Raw genomic sequence first — 20991 nt, forward strand, 5'->3', positions numbered from 1 at the left:
TGTGTGACCATTCTCTGTACATGCCCTAGCCATCGTAACCTTCATAACTTAATGTCTGCTACGATTGGCGGGTCCTTATACAGTCTATATAGCTCCTCGTTAGGTCTTATTCTCCAACTGCCATTTTCACATATTGCCCCATATAATATCTTCTGAAGCACTTTGCGTACCCATGTACTTAGGATATTTCTAACTTCTTGTGTAATGCCATGTTTCAGAGTTGTACATAACTACTGTCTTTATTACTGTTTTGTAAACTATAATCTTCAGTTACCTCCAGATAAGAGAGGAACACAGAATATTTAGCAAGCTGTAGTACACCTATTACCTGCTGCTATTCTCAATTTCCGCTGGGATTTAATTATATTCAGTTATCATTAAGGTCAAAGAAATATTAATGTTTATTTTATTCCATCTATTCAATACATAAAGGGTGATTTTAATTAAGAATTAAATCTTATGAAGAAAATTATAGGGACATGTTTCGCCCTTTATTCAAGGGCATCTTCAGCCTTAATCTCAAACCTGAAAGATAATAAATCAGGATCCTGATTGTTCTTAATTGTAGTTTTTTAAGATAAATTACAAATGATAAAAGTGTGGATGATGTAGTTATATGCGTCAAAAGATGAGCGAGAGGGATGACAGTAGTTACGATATTCTTATTATAAAGCCTTACAAACAGTCGTAACTTATATACTTTTTTGAATGTCCTTGTCTAAAAATTTGGTAACAAGTTGCATATTAGTATGTAACGTTCCAGACGTCACAGTGTAATTATGTTAATTTTATTATGTGTAATTAATTCAGGAATTTAACGTCATGATATTTATCTTGGTATGTAATTTTATTATAATTCATGTTTAATCATTTGCTCACTATCATTTCATTACTTTGTAACTACGACTTGTAAACGAGGGCTGAATATCCTAATATTAACTTAGATTCTTGCGACATTCGTTTAAATTTAACTTGCAGTAGATTTTCCTCTATCTTGCCACATCGCCAAGGAAGAAGGAAGGACAAATTTAGACATCAAATTCTGGGAAAAGCGAGCACGTGTTCAAGCGTTGTAATGACAGCTATTGTATTTCGACCAGAATAATTCAAACTGATCACTGCCTATATTTTCAAAGGAGCGTCATGTTGCCATGGATACTGAGTGAAAGGGATAATAGAAGAACAGTTGATATCTTGGTTGGGACCCATCAACTCTAATATCTGGAGTGGGGAGAGACGTGTCAACTGATTGGACCTCGTGTAGCGACCTGTAATTAGAGCCAGAAAAGGTTATAAAAGGGCGTGTTGGAGCTCTTGGCATCATTAATCTTCTTGATTCTTCTATCTTGTATTTCGCTTGAGGTCTGATAACTTGTCTTATGGTTGTTGTACCATAGTGGACTAGTGTGATAGTTTATCACTTCTACATTCACTTCGTTACCACGACGTGGTACTTAGGAATTTCTGAATGATGGGTGTATAGCCACTCTCATCAGGAAGTACGAACAGCTCTGTATTAGACCAGTTTATACCAGTCTAAGACAATAGGTAGTATTAAACTAGATAGAAATGAAACTTCAGTGCACATTTTCAGTAAAGTTGGAAGGATTATTAATTGAGTATCCTCTCCACATAACCCAAGGAGGTTTTTCTAACTATGACTTAGGGCTCATCTCCAATATATGGGATAGAGCATAACAGGGAGTGATAGTTTCAAAGCCATCATCCAATTAGTGGTTGATGCAATTTGCAAGGCAGGAATGGTACTTAGCTGCAGATGAAGATATCTCAAAGACGACCGGTGATGTTCCAGCTACAAGGATGGAAGCTTTCCAAGGACCAGCAGAACAAGACTACATGGTGAGCAAGCGAGTTAAAAATATTGCAAGTTTTCGCGAAGTAGAGTCATTCAACTTTTTGTTAAATTCATTTCCTATTTTAAATTCAGTTCTCGTTAAGCCGTCGTCATTTATATTCAATATAATAAATAGTATTTTCCTAGTTCACTTTAATCAATCTGCCTTAATTAGCCTTTTGATTTCTAATTCTCCTGCTTAATGATTAGTGCACTATCACCCCATCCCTGTGATAAGAGTCCGTCCAAGCTTGATTATAAATTTTTATCTTTAAGTCATCAACTTAAAGATTGGCGCCCTTAGCTTGCATGGTTGCATTTCTCGTTCAATGATTGTTCTCCAAGAGGGGAGGTCACAAGTAGTTCTATAAGAGCACAAACTGCTGCGTCGAATCTTGTTAAATGGCATCCTGTATTGGTTGAGGGTGTTAGAAATAAGTTTGGAGCCTAAACAGTTCAAACTTTAGAACAGGGCCATCTAGTCAATGCGCTCGGAGAGTGCGCCCGCGCTCGAAGAGCACTGGGCAGTCAGACTAGCGCTCCTTCCCCTACTACCACTACAGTGTGGGAGCGAGGAGACCTGAGACAGACGGACAATGTTCGGAGCGTGCTGACTAGATACGTACGTACAGTAGTGCTGCCGATGGCTTTTGTGGGTTTGTTGACATCATATTGATAGGGCTGTTTTGCCATAGCAAATATACCGCATATACAAATCGAAAGGTACTCCTATGTATGGAATATGCAGGAAACGAAATCAAGTATTAAGTAAAGAATAATGTGAATTATTCAGAACTGAAATCTGAACATATCTGAGTGACTTTTGCTCAGTAGTTTTTACAAGCTTTTAGTTTTGGAGCAAACAATCTTCTCCAAATTGGGTACAATATTTCTGGACACAGCTATTCTTAAACAATTGCGCAAGTTTCTATCGCTCATCGTTGCACAATGTTTACTTTCGGTAAGCTTAAGAACCGAAAAGAAACATTCACAAATGTACGTTGGGCCGAACATTGACAGAACTTTACATGCATGTTTATACAAAAAGGGTATTATTCTTGCGGAAAGCCGCTGTAAATTTCTAAACTTCGTGACATTAGAAAGCAGTCTTTAAGACGAACATTGCACTGCAGTTCAATCAACTCTGATTGAAATAGCTGTGGAGGACTGTCTGCACTAAGAGAAAATGGTCGAACAAATACATCTAACACCGCTTGGAGTTCTGATAATTCTGAAAATCTTTCAAACTCTTCTTGTAATTAGTAAATTACCTGCAAGTACTTATTAAAGTTGACATCTTATTTTCACTGTTTCAAGCAATGGAAAATGTCCTGTGTTCCTTGTACGCAACTGGTTTTTCCACAAAATCAATTTTCTTTTGAACGCTTGAATTTTTTCCACCAAATTGCAGATATTGTGCTTTTTGCCCTGAAGAGAAGTGTTCAAGATATTCAGATGGGCAGTAATGTCACTTAAAAATGCCAAGTCTGCCACCCAGTTAGGTTCACGCAAAAGAACTTCGGGCCGCCCTTTCATGTCACAAAAGGTATGTACTGTGTTCCACAAGCAAAAACCACGATGAAGCACCTTCGCCTTTCTCAGCTACCTTACTTCTGCTTGTTACGGGATATCCAGATACTCCGCTTCAATGTCATCCAAGAACTCTTTGAATTGGCGGTGCGCGAGTCCATGGGAGCGAAGAAAATTTACCATTCGCACAACTGTTTCCATTACGTCTTTAAGCTTGGCGACTTCTGCACAGATTGCCTCCTGGTGTATCAAGCAATGGACTGCCGCCGTTAGGGTACCACCGCTCTCAGCCATTTTTAATTTTACATAGCCGAGGAACCCTGTACGTAGACGACGTCTGTCATTACACTCGTCAACCGCTCCCATTTTAATCCCATTTACTCAAAAACATCCTCCACAGCTTGGAAAATATCAAAACCGGTAGTGGTGTCTTGAGAGCTACCAAGTCTAGGAAATCTCCGGCGACCCAAAGATCGTCATCTACCCCTCGAATGAAAATAACGAGCTGAGCTGTGTCCGCAATGTCGGTTGATTCGTCAAGAGCCATGGAAAGGGTTACAAAATTTGCTGCCTTTTTCATTAATTGCTGTTCCATATCGACGGCCATATCGTCTATTCTGTGAGCCACAGTTTGAGGAGAAAGAGAGATTTTGTCAAATTTCTCAGCTAGCTCCATAGGACAAATAGATGCCGCCGCGTCCATTAGGCACTCCTTGGTTAAATTCCATTTCGTGAAGGGTTTCCCAGGTTTGGCAATTCGCAGTGAACATTTGTAGCTTGCTCGTAAAATGGGTCCACCAACCTCACTCTCCTCAATCTCCTGTCAGACAAAAATACGGCAAGTCACAATGTTAGTGTTCTTCAGATAATTCAATCATTTCTTCATTCCCATTTGTAAACAAGCATTTCAAAATTAAAACAATAATACAGAATAGTGCTGCTTGAAATTTTCTTTCAATAATACTTCCAACTTCGATTGGCGACTGGCGTCTGTCAAATCATTGTAATCATCCCTGTGGTGTGCACTGTAGTGCTGTTATAAATGGTGTTTTTTTAAACACATTAAATCCCGGTGGCACACTAAGCATTTGGCATGCCCTTTATAAGTTATACTAAAAAATGAAATTTCCCATTCTGCTTTAAAGGCTGCTGCTTAACCACTCTTTTTTAAAAATTTTTTTTTTTATGATGTTCAGTCATGACAACTGTGAAACTGATTTAGTTACACACTGTCAGCAAAGCGCCTTGGACTAGACTAGCGACTGATGGATCGACTGCTCGCTTTGGCGCAGCAGGTAGACCGCTCGCTCAGCCAGCCAAGCTCCTCCCACCACTACCGCAACTACCTTCCCCCAAAGCGCTCGGAGCACTGGCTTAGAGCGCGGCCAGAGCGCTAGCGCTTTAGAATAATGACGAAGAAAAATGTTACTGATTACTCCAAGTGGAGTTTAAATACATTTTAAAGCTAGTGATGAGACATTTCTGCCGCTCTCTCAAATTACGCTGTAGGGGCAAGGGAAATGCTTGATAGTAAGTAGCCACAACTATAAAGTTCTTTGAGAACACAGTTAATTCTACTAAAAGGCGCCCTGTAAAGGTTGAGGGCGTAAGAAATCAAATTAGAGCTTAAACAGTTTAATTTTTAGAATAATGATGAAGAAAAGTACTTTTGATCACTCCAAGTGAGGTTTATAATAAAATTTTAAGTTGTTAATTTGTTGTTAATCTCGTGTGAAGAGATAAGTCTGCAGTCTTCTTAAAGCACATACGAGTGAGGAAGAGCGCTCGATGGTAAGCAGCTGTGTTAATATTAGCTGGAAGGTGCAACTGTAGCTTCTTATATGGAGTCGAAAGGGAAATTTGGTTGAAAGTCTCTTTATTATTTATGATGTTAAATTGGTTAACGTAAAGTTGAGTTAAAGAAAAAACGTTGTATGTAATTTCATTTATCTTTTCAAAAATTTCCCTCAATCAATACAGGACGCCGTTTAACAAGATTCGATGCAGCAATCTGTGTTCTTATAGAACTACTAATATGCAACTTGTCACCACATTTTTAGACAAGGACATTCAAAAAAGTATATAAATTACGAGTGTTTGTAAGGCTTTATTATAAGAATATCTTAACTACTGTCATCCCTCTTGCTCATCTTTTGACGCATATAACTACACCATCCGCACTTTTATCATTTGTAATTTATCTTTAAAAAACTACAATTATTAAGAACAATCAGGATCCTGATTTATTATCTTTCAGGTCTGAGATTAAGGCTGAAGATGCCCTTAAAGGGCAAAACATGTCCCTATAATTTTCTTCATAAGATTTAATTCTTAATTAAAATCATCCTTTATGTACTGAATAGATGGAATAAAATACAGATTAATATTTCTTTGACTTTAATCTACAATTCAATGCAGACCAAAATATGAGAATTATAACGTGTAATTCAGTTATCATTCCTGCCAAATATTTAAACTGATCTGTTCTTTCATATCCTTGAACTGGTCTGTGAATTTCCACCTCACCCTGTTCCTCATATTTATATACTTAGTTTTCTCATTAATTACCAGTCCAATATAGGTTACTTCTTCCAGCACATTATAGTTATCTTTCAGGTATCTTCTTCTCCTCCCCAGCATGGCTATATCATCAGCAAAAGCCAGGTGCTGGTTTGTTCTCTTAAATATTGTGCCATCAGGGTTATTTGGCATCTTTCTCATCACACCCTCCAGTGCAAAATTAAATAGTATGAGTAATAGTGAATATCTTTGTTTTAGACCTCCAAATATCGACCAATTACCTTAATCCTACTCTTGGTGTTCAACATCATTTTCACCAATCTTATTAGCTGTGATGCTTCGGAAGACATATGGGGAAATATGCAAAATCTTGTTAGAAGTACAGATAGTGGCAACGCAGACTAGTCCATCAGCACCAGGGTGGACCTGATCAATTACTGCAAGTTCTATTAATCCTATCATAGGCTGCTTTGAAGTCCACATATAACTGGTGTATTGTTACGTTGTACTCGTAGCACTCCTCCATAATCTATCTCAGGGTAAAAATCTAGTCCGTTGTTGCTCTTTCTTCACTAAATCCACACTGATATTCAGCAGGTCGCCTACGGGTGTCAAATCAGAAGACCTGCACCTGGCGAGCCGAACATGTCCTCGGACACTCCCGGCACTAAAAGCCATACGCCATTTCATTTCATCTACCACTGCTTCCACATACGGTTTCAGTCTCTTACTCAATATCTTAGCAAAGATTTTATAAACAACCTTTAATAACAATACTCCCCTATAACTGTCACTGATCGCCCTATCCCCTTTCTTATGGATTGATACCACTATGGAGGTATTCCAACTTGTTAGCATTATCTAATTATTCCAAATCTTCATCAACCTATGTGTTTCCGTTAGTAGCTCATTACCGCCATACTTCAATTCTTTGCTGGGTATCCTAATCTGCAATGGTAGGTATGCGCGTAACACACAAAACATATAAGAACGGAACTTAGAACATTAAATAAAATTTAGAATTGTTAAAACCATATCAAAAAATCAACAATGTGGCAGCATTTGAGTACATAAACATACAAATTATAAAAGGAAGGAATTTGAAACATGAAATAAAATTTAGAAATGTTAAAACATCGTAATATCAAATTAAAAAAGGTAAAATACATGGTAACTAAAGGCCAGGGATGTGGACAGGGGAAGGAACCCTACATGGTTGTGGCCAAAACTTAGACCGAGGAATAATTTAGTTAATACCTATTTCTTCTTCTTCTTCTTCTTTTATGACCACATAGGATCACTTTAGTCAGTCCATCGTTCAGGTCTCTTTGAAGGGATTGTTCGGGCTTTCCGGTCCTCCCAGTACTTCTTCAGACGCTCTGATCTTCGTGCCCTTTCCTTGGTTGAAAAGATGCGTGTTGTTGGTTTGTTTTGTGTAAGGGTAAAGCGGAGGTTTGCATTCTTGAGTTTTGTATTTAATCTTATTTGTGGTGTTTTCAGTTGTAAGGCCTATTTCCTTCAGATCCTCTCTTACTTCTCTGATCCATTTACATCCTGTTGTGGTTTTTTTTTTTTTTTTTTAGATGAGATTGTGTTGTACTAGTTGTTTCAGAAGTCTCGAATCCTGCATCCTCATGATATGTCCAAAGAATCCCAGTCTCCTCTTACGCATAGTATCTGAAATGGGTTCTAGCTTTTTGTACACAATTTTGTTAGGTATTATCTGCCACTGTCCATCTTGCTGGTATTTTTTGTTGATGCAGGTTCTTCCAATCCTTTCAATTTCCTAAGTCTGTCAGTCTTTGATTGTTTATTCAGGTGAAAAAGTGTTTCTGCTGCTCATGTAGCTTCCAGTTTTATAACTGTGTTGTACTGTTTTATTTTTGCATTTATTGACAGACATCTCATTTTGTAGATATCACATGTTAATTTTTGTGCTTTAGCTAATCTATTTGTTCTTGCTTGAAATGAGACTTTTTCATTTAGGTTATGTGTTATTACTTCTCCAAGATATTTAAATTGAACTACTATTTTGATTTTATTACCATTTATGGTAACTTCTTTTAGATGTGTTGGTTTTTGGGGCATAATTTCTATTTTTTCAAATGATATTTTGAGGCCAATTTTATTTGCAATGTTTTGAAGTTCTGATATCTGGGTTATTGCTTCTTTTATGTCCACTGCTAGTAATGATAATTGTTGGCGAAACCCAGGCAATTTGTTTTGATTTTTCGGCCAATCTTTATCTTTGGGGGACATTTCCTAAACTATTCCCTCATTACCATTTCTAGAGCACAATTAAATAATAGTGGTGAGAGCCCATCGCCCTGCCGTAGTCCAGTTTTAATTTCAAATGACTCTGATGTTTCACCCCTAAACTTCACTTTTGATTTGGTGTTTAATGACAGTCAATTTTAAAATGTTTAATAATTTGGGATGTAGTCCTATTTATTATAAACAAACACCAAAGAAAATAAAGAACACTAGCAAAAACACAAAATAGATATATGAACCCAGGTGTAATTAAGTTGCAGTCTTACATTGATCTTGCTGGTAATGGTCTTGTAGGAAAACACCTTTAGAATTACAACAGACATCAAGTAAAACTGAAGTTATGATATTACTGCGCAGAGGGGGTTGATATTCAAAGAAAACTACAAGCTGAAAATGTGAAGCAACCACCCTCACTAAAGAAAAATACAGGTCACAGGAAAACAATTTAAAATGAAGCTGAATTACTGAGGTCAAGTTTAGTGAGCAATTTAATTTTAAGGTACATAAACTGTTAGAAAAGCTTGCCTTGTGCAAACGTGAGGGTGGAAGTAAAACCCCTTTACACCATAATGAATTTGTTTAGATTCATGTTAATTAACACAATGGGTAAACTCTTGTGACAATTTAAGATATAAAATGAAGTTAAATTAAGTTACATTAGGAAATTAAAGATTTGCTTACCCCCAAAAAGACAGTTCCCCTTGGAGCACAGGGCTCCTGGACAACACGTCTGCTCTACATGATCCTGAAGACAGAATGAAGCTACACTTTGACACGCTTCCCGAAAGTAGCCAGCGTTGTGTGGTGCAACAGGAAACAGCACAGCAAAATGAATGACCAATGACTGCACAGGAGTTAGCTTACGATTTTATTTGAGCCAATCGAATTTAAATTTTTAATTTGATGCGGGTCATCTTGTCCTTGGACACTTATCGAAGCTTGGGTCTTGTGCAAGTCTCAGAAAAATCGACACCTGTAGTACAGGTGTTCCACAAATTCAGATGATAAAATTGGATACAAATTTTTAAATGATCCAAAATCTACTTGAGGTAGGCCAAATATATAAACACTCACAGCACATGTCACAACATCATCCCCCGCAGCTCTATGATTTTTCATCTCCTTAATGGCATTCCTTCACTTCTTCGACCGACGGTTCTCCTCCACCATAATTATTGTTATCATTCTCCTGTTGTTCCTCATTTCTCTGTTTCTTGTATTTCTTCTGCATCCAAAAGTTCCTTAAAATATTCTTCCCACCTCTCTACAATTTTATTTTGTCTCCAACCAGATTTCCCAGCTCTGTACCTACAGCATGTAGTGCGAGGTTGCCATTCTTTATTTTTTTTATTCCCTTTATTCCACTGAACATTCTCCTGATATCTCTTTCCTCCAGCTCCTTCAATCTTCCCTTCTCTAATGCTCTCTTTTTCTTTCTACAGACCTTTTTTGCCATTCGTCTCTTAATCTCATAATTCTGTCAAGTAGCTCTTGTTTCACGCTGCAACATCATCTTCCTTGCCACGTTTCATTCCTTAATTGCATTTATAAGCAGACATTGATGTACTCGGCTCCGCTCAGAGAAACTTCAGGTTTTATCAACAGTAACTTCCTGTTCTACAAGTCCAACAATACAACCATCTACATCGATTGCAGAGCCGAGTATGTCAATGTGTGCTTATAAATGCAAACAAACACTGGGGAAAGTTGTAAAGCATTTGGAGCAGGCTTTACTAGTGAGTCCGCGAAAGAAATGGGAAGTTGTTTCTGCGGTGAGTACAAAATTTGGTATAAGTTCATCGTATGCCTCTTGCATTGTGATGCACATGAATCGTTTCTGTTTTAAGTTTTGTCTAGAACTGTCCTTTACAGAGATAAAATCTCTTGCTCGAGGAGATGGCCAACTGATATCATCCCAATTGAGAAATTCAAGAACTTCCTGATTTGGAAGTGAAGACTTCCTCTGCTTGCCGCTTATGCTGCTCTTCACTGATTCAATCCATCTATATACAGAGTGATTAATTTGAAAATACAGAGCGCAGTACCGAGGATTAGGCGCACTGGGAAGCGGAGACAGCGAGCACAGTGCCCGCCATGACAAGCAGGCATAGTCGGCTCAAAGAAGCGGCATGATTACGCCTATAGAAACTAAACGAAACTGAACTCGCCGGCTACATAGATGCTCTGGACAAATAAGTAAATGAATAAACAAATAAATCAACTAGGAAATTAAACTGAATTCGCCAGTAATAAATAAATATATAAACAAATAATAAATCAACTAGGAAATTAAACTGAACTCACCAGTATTTACAGACGATGCTGAAAGTGATCTCCTTCAGCTGCAATGCAAGCTTCACATATTGTAATGAGATTTCGAAACACAGTTTGTAGTTCATGGACACCGATAGAACGCACAATGTTCCTAATTTCAGTTTTTAATTCTTCTGCAGTTCAAGGATTATTCCTGTAAACCTTTCCTTTAAGATTTCCCCATAGATAAAAATCACATGTGCTTAAATCAGGCGAACGAGGGGGCCATAAGCCTTTACTGATGATCTGATCATCATCGAACATTTCCCGTAACCGTAGCATAGAGCTACGCGCCGTATGGGCCGTTGCACTATCCTGCTGGAAATAGCCGTACCTTATCTCTTCTTCAGTCAGTTCAGCAAAAAATGGTTCCAGAATGTTGTGAATATAACGGTCAGAAGTAATCGTGTCCTGAAAAAATATCGGACCGATAATTCGTCGGGCACTGATAGCGCACCACACACCCACCTTCACATCATGCAGAGGTCTCGGCTGTAAAATGTGCAGGTTGTCTGTATCCCAGATTCTATTGTCCTGTGAATTGACATATCCACTCAAATGAAACCAGGCTTCGTCGCTCATAAAAAGAAAGTTCGGATCCACAACACCGTCGTGGACACTATTTATTAGCCAATTGCAAAATCGTATTCTTGCACTGAAATCTGTAGGCAGTATGTTATGGACTGAATCAGTCCGATAAGATCGTAAACGTTACAATTTTGTTGCATTACGTGCTGAAGAAGGTGAAATACCACTTTCCTGAGCTAATCTCCGAAGCGACTTATGTGGACTGACCTGGAGTCTTGCCTGTATATCTTCTAACCTCTCTTGTGTGAGACCTGTTCTCCTTCGCTTCTTTTTCTCATTGGTTACGGAACCAGTACTACGCCACTTCTAAACAAGCTGATGCACGTAACGTTTTGATGGTACTGTCGCACCGGGAAATTGTCTACGGAATTTTCGAAGGTACCTTTTAACTGGTTTCTTCTTTTTGTGCAAATAACACTCGACCAAAAATATTCTTTGCTCTATAGTGTATTTAACCATCGTGATAATAACCTCACAACACACCTTAAAAGTCCAATATTTTCTAACTAACTGAGGGACAGAGTGCTGAACAGCTGCGCATTGCAGTGAACACTTCTTATCTCGCCGTGTTGACAGAAGCCATATGGCGCTCGCTCGGGACTTCCCACGGCATGCGAGAAGAAGTTGAAACACTTAAAATATTCTCCCTGTATATAAAATAAGAGTTTTGTCTGTACATTGCTCAGAATTTGAAAAGAATGGCATTTCTGTATCGGCCATGTCCACAGTAACAAGGAAATGCAATTTTTACTTTTCGGTAATTTCTGTCTGTCTGTCTCTCTGTCTGTCTGTCTGTCTGTCTGTCTGTCGGTATGTATGTACACGCATCACTAGAAAACGGCTGAAGAGAATTTAATAAAAATCGGTATGCGAAGTCGGGGAATAAGTCGCTACAATCTAGGCTATAAATAATTTTATTCACGCTGATTGAAATGGTAGTTTAGGGGAAGGCCTAAAATTTAATTATCAAATATTTATGTTGTTAGTGGTGATATCTTAATGAAAATTGGTATGCAAAGTCGAGAAATAAGTCGCTACAATCTAGGCTATAAATAATTTTATTCATGCTGAATGAAATGGTAGTTTAGGGGAAGGCCAAAAATTTTATTCATAAATATTCACAGTATTTGCGGTCCTATCTCATTGAAAATTTGTTTGCAAAGTCGGAGAACGAGCCACTAAAATCTAGGCTGTACATAATTTTATTCACGCTGAGTGAAATGGTGCTTTGGGGGAAGGCCTAAAATTTAATCCTCAAATATTTATATTATTAGTGGTCGTATCGATAAATACTATATAACGAAAGCCATATAGAATTAAATGTCCGACCATTTATGTCTTATACATTTTTACCGTACTGGCTATGATAACACAGATATTCATGAATTTCTATTTTTGATGCTAAGCCCACATCAACGCCGAGCCACGAGAAAATGGGTTAACAGAATTTAATGAAAATCGGTATATAGAGACGGCGAATAAGAAACTACAGTCTAAGGTATAAACAATTTTATTCAAACTGGATTAAATTGTAGTTTAGGGCAAGGCGCCTAAAATTTAATTTTTAAATACCTATGTTATTGGTCCTATCGAAAAGTCCTACATAACAAATGTTACAGAGAATACAATTTTCGACCATGTATATTTTATTCAGTTTTACCGTACCGACTATGATAAGAGTGGTATTTCAGAGTCGGAAGAAAACTAAATGTGAAGGCCTACAATATCGAAAGCGCATAACATTGATGAACAATAACATTACATTGACCATTGTTAGTGGCGGTGTTCTTTATCTCTTATGCTGCCTCTCAACTCCGATAGATGGGATTACTGCTGCGTACCGAGTATAATAGCCTGACTGATTACTGGCGGAAAATAGCCGGGGAGTTAGAAAACTTTCCTCTTTAGCATGCCATTCCTCTGGTTCATACATTTTCTGATACAGCTGGTACGTAACACATCGGTTCATCATAGTATTCCAGCTGTTCGATCCCCACTCTGACGCGCTGTTTTGAATGAGCAGTGTGCATACTTAAGGTAGAGGCTCACATAGTAGTAGTAGTAGTAGTAGTAGTAGTAGTAGTAGTAGTAGTAGTAGTAGTACCGAGCTCGATAGCTGCAGTCGCTTAAATGCGGCCAGTATCCAATATTCGGGAGATAATAGGTTGGAACTCCACTGTCGGCAGCCCTTAAGATGGTTTTCCGTGGTTTCCCATTTTCACACCAGGCAAATGCTGGGGCTGTACCTTCATTAAGGCCACGGCCGCTTTCTTCCCTCCTAGCCCTTTCCTGTCCCATCGTCACCATAAGACATACCTGTGTCGGTGCGACGTAAAGCCAATAGCAAAAAAGTAGTAGTAGTAGTAGGCCTATGGCCTGATCTAGAATAACAATTTGGGCCTATTCCAAATTATAGCACCACAATTCACTAAATGACTCAAAATTCAACCCTGAAAAGAGCCGTTTCTTAAGTTTCTTCCTCCTCACTTTTATTAAATTCTACATTCATTTTATTCCAAATTAGCAGTGAAGAGGGGGTTTCTCCTCTGGCTTGCAGGAGAAATTGGCCTCCAAGTCAGATAATTTTTCCTCCGCCAGTATAGTGAATTGATATTTAACGTCTCATCGTGTACTCCTAGGAAACAGATTAGTAAAAGGGCATGATTTTTGCCCTAGGAGTCTCCACTATTCGACCTTTTTCCCGCCGAAAGAAAGACGAAGAGTGTTCACGGATCACGGCTGTCTGCGGCAGGGTCATCCCAGCTCTGAAACTTTGGACTGTAATATCGGGAACTTAGACCTGTTCGTTAAAAGTGAGAAAATGTGTGGTTTGTGATTTGATCGAGTATTTCATATGAAAGCATTGCTTTTAATTGCGCCATTCCTACTGACGTCACTGTAATGTTTGTTCATTTCAGTTGTCAAAACGAGGTTAAAAGGCAGGTGGAGAGTGAGTGTCTACCATTAAAATGAAAGCTTCCCAACCTTATTGTGACTGATGGTATGCAAGCGGGTCTACAATTACAGTGAAAATTCCCTAACTCGGTCTTCATATGAGAAAAGATGTTTTGTGACATTGCCGTCGCGTTTTTAGGGTAACGTTAAGAGCTTTGCAATTTAATACAATCTTGCTCACAACGTGTACACTATCTAACCTAGAATTCTGTATACAATGTAGAATTCCGTTGTGAAGCACGGGTACATCAGCTAGTCTCGTTATAAATCTTCCTCTTGCTCTCTTGCCCTCACACTTTGCCTCCAACATCTGTCTTGGAATTCTATTCTCCTCCATCCTCTATACATGTCCAAACCACCTTAGTTTATTCTTTTCAATTCTCTCATTTAGCTTTCCTACCCCAACATCTTCATTTCTCACTCTATCTTTCCTTGTCTTTCCTATCATAAGGAATTTCATCTCACTGGCTTGAATTCTACTCTCTTGCCTGCTAGTCAAAGTACTAGTCTCAGCTGCATAAGTCAGTATGAGTACATAGTACATTTTGTACATTATCTCTTTATTTTTCCTTGGTACTTCTTTGCTCCAAACAAGTTTTCTAACACTTTGGTAGAATGCATTACTCTGCTGTACCCTCCTGCTAATCTCCATGTCCACCCTAGCATTTTGCATCAATTCACTTTTTAGGTATTTAAAGCTGTCAACAATTTCCAGACTCTGACTTCCAATTTTCAGTGCCCTTTCCTTGCCTTTCCCCTCTTGACATTACCATAGTCTTGCTTTTCTCTGTACTGATTTTCATGCCACACTTCTCAATTTTCGTTCAGTACATCTAGTTGTTGTTGCACTTCTATGCTGTCCTTTCCCCAGATCACAACATCATCTGCAAATAGCAGTATCATCTCTTTATCTCCATAGGCTTCCTTTGTTTCCTTTACAATTTCGTCCATGACCATAATAAACAAAAGAGATGACAGCACACTCCCCTGTCTTAGTCCAGTCTTATTCCTAAACCATTCTGTCTTTCCAACTGGGGTCACTACTCTGCTAATACAGTTGTAAATTGCTTGCACCATTTCTATCATTTCTCTTCTGAGCCTCTTTTTAACCATGGTTTCCCAAACCTCTCTCTGGGTACACTATCATATGCCTTTTCTATATTATATCTATGAAAGTCATGACCAGATCCTTTCCATATTCCCAGTTCTTTTCCATCAGCTGTCTCATGCTAAAGATTGGGTCCACTGTAGAACTTTCACTCCTGAAGCCATATTGTTCCTAACTCTCCTTCAATCTTTCTTCTCATTCTTCTTTCTAATATCCTTTCCAGTATTTTAACTACCTGCGATATAAGTGTGTTTCCTCTATAGTTACCACAAACTTTCTTGTCCCCTTCTTTAATTTTATCATCCCTTTCCCTTTTTTGCAGTCTTCCGGTACATATTTGTGTTTCCACATACACTTTAGTAGTTGCTACAACCATTGCATACCAACAGGCCCAGCAGCCTTTATCATTTCCACACTGATTTCATCCATGCCTGTTGCTTTTCCCATCTTCATCTTTTGTACCGTTAACTCTACCTTCCACACTGTTATATTATCCTCTATTGTTGAGTCCTCACACTGTATTGCTTCTATCTCCCCTGTACAGTTGTTCACATTCAATAGCTTATCAAAATACTCCTTCCATCATCTCTTTATTTCTCCTGGGTATGTTAATAGTTCCCCATCTTCCTTTTTCACTGGCTTTGTTGTAACTCTTTCCGTAGTCTTACTTCTTGTAAGTCCATACAGCATCCTTTTACTGCTACTTACATCCGCTTGCATTTTTTTGTATAAATTATTCCCAACTCTTCTTCTTTTCTTCTCCTACCAGCTTCTTACATCTCTGTCTACTGTTAAGATACTTCCTTTTGCTTTCTTCTGTTCGATCTCGGTTCCATTCTCGCCAGGCTGACTTCTTTTCTTTCACCACTTTCCTCACTTCCTCATTCCACCACAATGTCTCTTTTTCTTTCACTGTCATAGATGTCCTGCCACAAGCACTCTCTGCTGCACTAACAAATGCCTTTTTGAAATTGGCCCACTACTTTTCTGCATTTTCCACTTCAGTAACTGGGATTTATTGCTTCAATCTCTCCTGAAAATAATCCTGTACTTTTTTGTCTTTCAATTTCCATACTTTTATTTTGCTTTCTCGTCTCTTTTAGTTTTTCCATTTTTTTCAACTGTAATTTTGCCACCACAACTCTATGGTCCCCATCAAATGCTTCTCCTGGTAAAGCTGTCACATCCATCAACTTCCTGCAATTTGTCCTTTCCACCAAAAAGTAGTCAATTACTGATTTTGTTTTTCTGTCACCCAACCCATATTTCGTAATTTTCCTGATGATTTTCTTTCGAAACCATGTATTCCCCACTATAAGTCCATTCCTTTCACAGAACCTAGTTCCTCTCCTTTGCGATTCTTTTTCCCATATCCATATGGTCCAATGACTTCTTCCTTTTCTTGTCTCTCATTTCCGACCTGTGCATTCAGATCTCCCATAATAACCACTTCCCCACCTGAAATTTCTCTTTCTACTTTCTCCAAGAATCCTTTAGTTTGAACACATTGCTGATCTAAAATATGTCCTTTACAAGTTAGTGTAACTCAGAAAATTAATCCTGTGGCCAGCGTGTTGCATCACATAATGCATTCCTGTAGACGTGGCTCCAAGCGAAGGGAAACTCCCCAGTCACCTGCTTGCGAGAGTGTCGTAAACACGCAACGTATTTCACTATCAGCTTTGTATGAAACCATTTTAAATTTTAAATGAATGATAGTGTACAGTATTGCTTTGCATAGCAAATTTTATTCAAATTGAGCCACACACTTTTCATCTACAGGAACTTTTATACCTTTTTCGTCGCGTTTACATGGCCTGCAGCAATAAATTTGTTGCCTTATTACACCTTATACAAACTGCTAATAACCTAAACAAGTACTTTACTGTGAAGAGAAAGAGCATTAGAGTTAACATTTACCATAATTATTTACATACCTTTTCATCATAATAAACAGTATCCTAAAAGCAATTGAGAAATAAATGAATTTAGACTGTGCATAAAGGTTCAATTAATGACACAATTAAAAACTGAAAGACATAAATAAATAAATATCATAAATTTTCATGGTTTATCTATCATTAAAAACAAATTGTTTGGTTGTAATTCAAACTTTATTTTTTTTCTTATTTTGGTGGACTATTCTCTGTAATTAGCCTAATAGCAAAATCAACTAATCTCAATCCATTTCTATTACTTTCTTCAAGTAAGTTATGCTGCCCCACATTTGGTATTCACATCACCCAGAATCATTTCTACAACATTCCCTGGTAGCGTGTCATTTATTCATTAAAATTGTTTATAGAATGTGTCCTTATCCTCCTCGTTCGCCTCCTCTGTTGGGGCATATGCACAACCTGCCATTTTTTCGTTCAAAGTTTAAAATTGCTGGTTTTTTGCTTTGTATACATATAAGGAAGCCTGTTCTAAAACTATTGTTCCACTACCAGTGCAAAACATCGTGAAACCTCCTGCATACATTATACAAGTCTCCATCCGACTAATCTCTTGTATTGCTGCTATTCCTATTTTATGGTTTCTCAGCCGGTCTTTCAAATTACTGACTGCACCTGCCCTGCCCAAACTCTGCATGTTCCATGTAGCCATTCTTCTCAATTTGTTATTCCTTATTCAATGCCTGGTCGTCATCATAGAGGAAGTCCTGTTTTCAACTGTGTTTGACATTTTCGTGACTACTGACTTTTTTTATGGCTGGGCAGTCATCCTGCTCACAACCAACAGAAGGGCTGCCCCTTCCCTGTCTGTTGGGATGGTCCCTTAGCCTTTGTAGGTCCCCCTACCAACTACAAGGCAGTAAGTAATGACTCCACTCATTCCACAGTTGGTGTTGGAGCATATTCCTCGTCCCCCTTTGCCTTCAAAACCACTGACCACCCAGTCTAATGAGTGTTTGGTCCACAAGAGCTATTTTATTTTTCTCAAGTCCGCCAGCAAGCTGGTTAGGACCCCCTATCCTCCACCAGGGATGCGCCACATGTGAGTGTCACCTCTCCCCCTGCTACGACAGCGTAGTAGGTTCATAGCCAGCTCAGGAACATTTCTCGTAAAGATTAAATCAATGTTTGGAATGAATCTATGCATTCACACGTTAAATATCAGTAATATATTACTGTCTAAATTCTCCAACTAGATTCACTATTCATTAAGGATCCAATATACCTTACATAATCATGAACAATTGCCAAAAAAATCCAGCATTATGTACATTACACTTCCCAGCTCTGAAAATATTAATTTATTCAAAAGATACCTGTGCCTGAGCTTCCTTATATAGTTTCTCGTCATTGCCTAGCCAAGATTTCACTTTCTGTTCCAGTTTACGATTAAATTTGATAGATGCCTCTTGCACTTCCACAGAGTACATGACCATGAACTTTTCATATAGAGATCGACATTCTCTGTTTCCGACCTGCCGCCAGATTTGCAGATTGACAGGCAGTTTTTCTAAGCTGGGCTCAAGTTTGTTTCCAAAGCATAATTCCTTAAATTTCTGAAAAGAGAAGATGTCATAAGTTCAATTTACAGCAAATTTCTTGAAACAAGCAATGATAATGACCTTATTACAGTTCATATGGTAAACAAGTTATCTTTTCGAGTCATTTACAGAAAGATATGAAAATGAATAGAAAAATGTAACAGGATAAATAAAATGTTAGGTCAGCATTGGCAGAGGGGATAAAAAATATGTAAACCTCAACATTTTCGTACAATGTCATCTCCAAACAGATTGTCTCTCTCCACATCACTCCAGTTCTTCAGCCATTTCTTCTCAGCCCCCAATGAGCTCTTTTCTGCTTCCCAGCTTCAACAAACATTAATGGGTGATCTTGGCAGACTTTCAGTCTTGATGAGGGAAGTGTAGTATAAGAATAAAGCTGAATAAACACAAGGAAAGGGAAAAGACAAAACAATAAAGATGAAAACATGTGGTAAAAGATTAGGGAGAAAGGATCATAAAATGAAAAAAGAACCCAACAGGTCAATTCAAGTAATAAAAAGGAACATGAAAATGAAAAAGTAATTTACAGAAAGATGGGAACACATAATAGGATAAACACAGTGATAGGAGAGTATCAAAAAAGTGAGCAACAGAAAGAGGAGTCAAAGACAAACAGGCAACACAAAAGGACAAGGAAGAAATAGATGATCAACTGGGATTGACAAAGGGAGAGTCTATCTATTTGAAGATGGCAGTCTATGAAGATATTCAGACTGTCCTTATCAGTAACTGACAACCATGACATATTTTGTGTCTGTTACTACCAACATCCTGTGTTAATTTAATGTGTGCTTTGAATACAGTCTGTTCATTGAGAATGATATTGCAATGAGATGTAATGGGTATATGTATCATAATGTTTTAGTTCCTTCTGTGATCAAATGGCAGTGTCAGCCTCCAAATCCTGCCAGAGAGAGCTTAAGTTTTGAAGAGCACAAAAATGTCCATTCAGCCATCCCTGTCATCTTGATAGAGATTGTTCTTGTCCTTTTGTGCTTTCATATTTATCCTTGTCTCCTTTTTCAGTGCTCTTTCTTCTAATGCCGACCTGTCATTACGTTTATCCTACTGGGTTGGTAGCTCCCAACTTCTCACTGAAAATAGCACACAGAATTCTCAAGGAGTCTACTCTCTTTGAAGGTCAGCAGTGTCACAATTCAACCATGGTCTACAAATCGGAAAAATATTTGCTTCTGTATTTATAGAGGCTTCCACTATGTTCAGGTTCATTTATAAGTTTAATGGAGTGACAAAGTATGTTAAGTACTTGCAGTATGCTATCATTAGTAGTGTGTTCAGTGTTGTAAATGCAGAATACATTATCTACATACTTACGCCAGGGTAAAGTTGCTTTTATTTCCAGTTCTTATTAGAAATTTATCTTCCAGACGGTTAGTGAAAATATATGCAAAAAAAAAAGCCAAAGAGACGCGAACCTACTGGAAAACCTTTCAATTGTTAATAGATTTTACTGTTGACCTGGTATGTCCTGGTCAAGTGTAACATTTAAAAGTTTACTGATTATGCTAGTTTCTTCATCAGAATTATTAGATTTAACAGGACCTCTAAAATTGGAATCACTTTATTTATTGAAGGATTAAGGTTAAGGTTGGCATGTCCAAGAGTACTATTGTCATGTTCAGCTATATTTAAATGCAATTTATCATATTAACACACTCTCTCTCTCTCTCTCTCTCGTTTTGACTGATTTATCATTGTTTACAATTATTCTGTACTTTAGAATTTTGTGGAATCTTGTAAATGAACAGAGTTTAAAAAAACACAAAACTACCAACATTCACTTTTCTTGAAGAAAAGTTACAAACTACAAGCCTGTTAAAGGATGGTTATGAAATGTGAAACATTATAAATGGTCCGTTATTGGACATTTTTGGTAAGGAGACAAAGTCTCTCATAGTACATTGGCACTGCCGGTGGCTTTAAGTAGCCTACGCAGTGGCCTCCACGGTATGCACTAACCATGTGTCTTGGTGGGTGTGCTACGTACCAACTGATAAGACCAACTTAGCACACGGGGCCAAAACGCTGGCAACCAGGAATGAGTTAGCTGGAAAATTATAATGTCCAATAACGGACCATTTATATTGGTGTATAAATTTACTCATTTGGGACAAATATTTCAGGTATACTGCACAACGGATCACAAACAAGTCCTTGCAATATACAGGCAGTCTTCTTTCGGTCCATCAGTATCAATTTGCCTTGTGTATGTATTCACATCTATATCATGTGAAACATTAGAAGAACTCCAAGCATCTTTTGACTAAAAGAGAATAAGAAGCAAGTGGAAGGGTGCTGAAAACACAG

General features: G+C 38.0%; 1 protein-coding gene across 5 annotated transcripts in view; it reads right to left on the bottom strand.

The window, feature by feature from the left end:
- The window catches only part of LOC136857995 (uncharacterized), a 310013-nt gene that overhangs the window by 253728 nt on the left and 35294 nt on the right, over window positions 1–20991 (bottom strand). For all 5 annotated transcript variants that reach the window (XM_067137167.2, XM_068225398.1, XM_067137165.2 and 2 more), the window contains one exon: window positions 18415–18654. In XM_067137167.2, the coding sequence (XP_066993268.2) occupies window positions 18415–18654 (240 nt within the window). The remainder of the gene's footprint in view (window positions 1–18414; window positions 18655–20991) is intronic.

The sequence above is a fragment of the Anabrus simplex genome, chromosome 1 (assembly GCF_040414725.1).
Source record: "Anabrus simplex isolate iqAnaSimp1 chromosome 1, ASM4041472v1, whole genome shotgun sequence".
Classification (NCBI taxonomy): domain Eukaryota; kingdom Metazoa; phylum Arthropoda; class Insecta; order Orthoptera; family Tettigoniidae; genus Anabrus; species Anabrus simplex.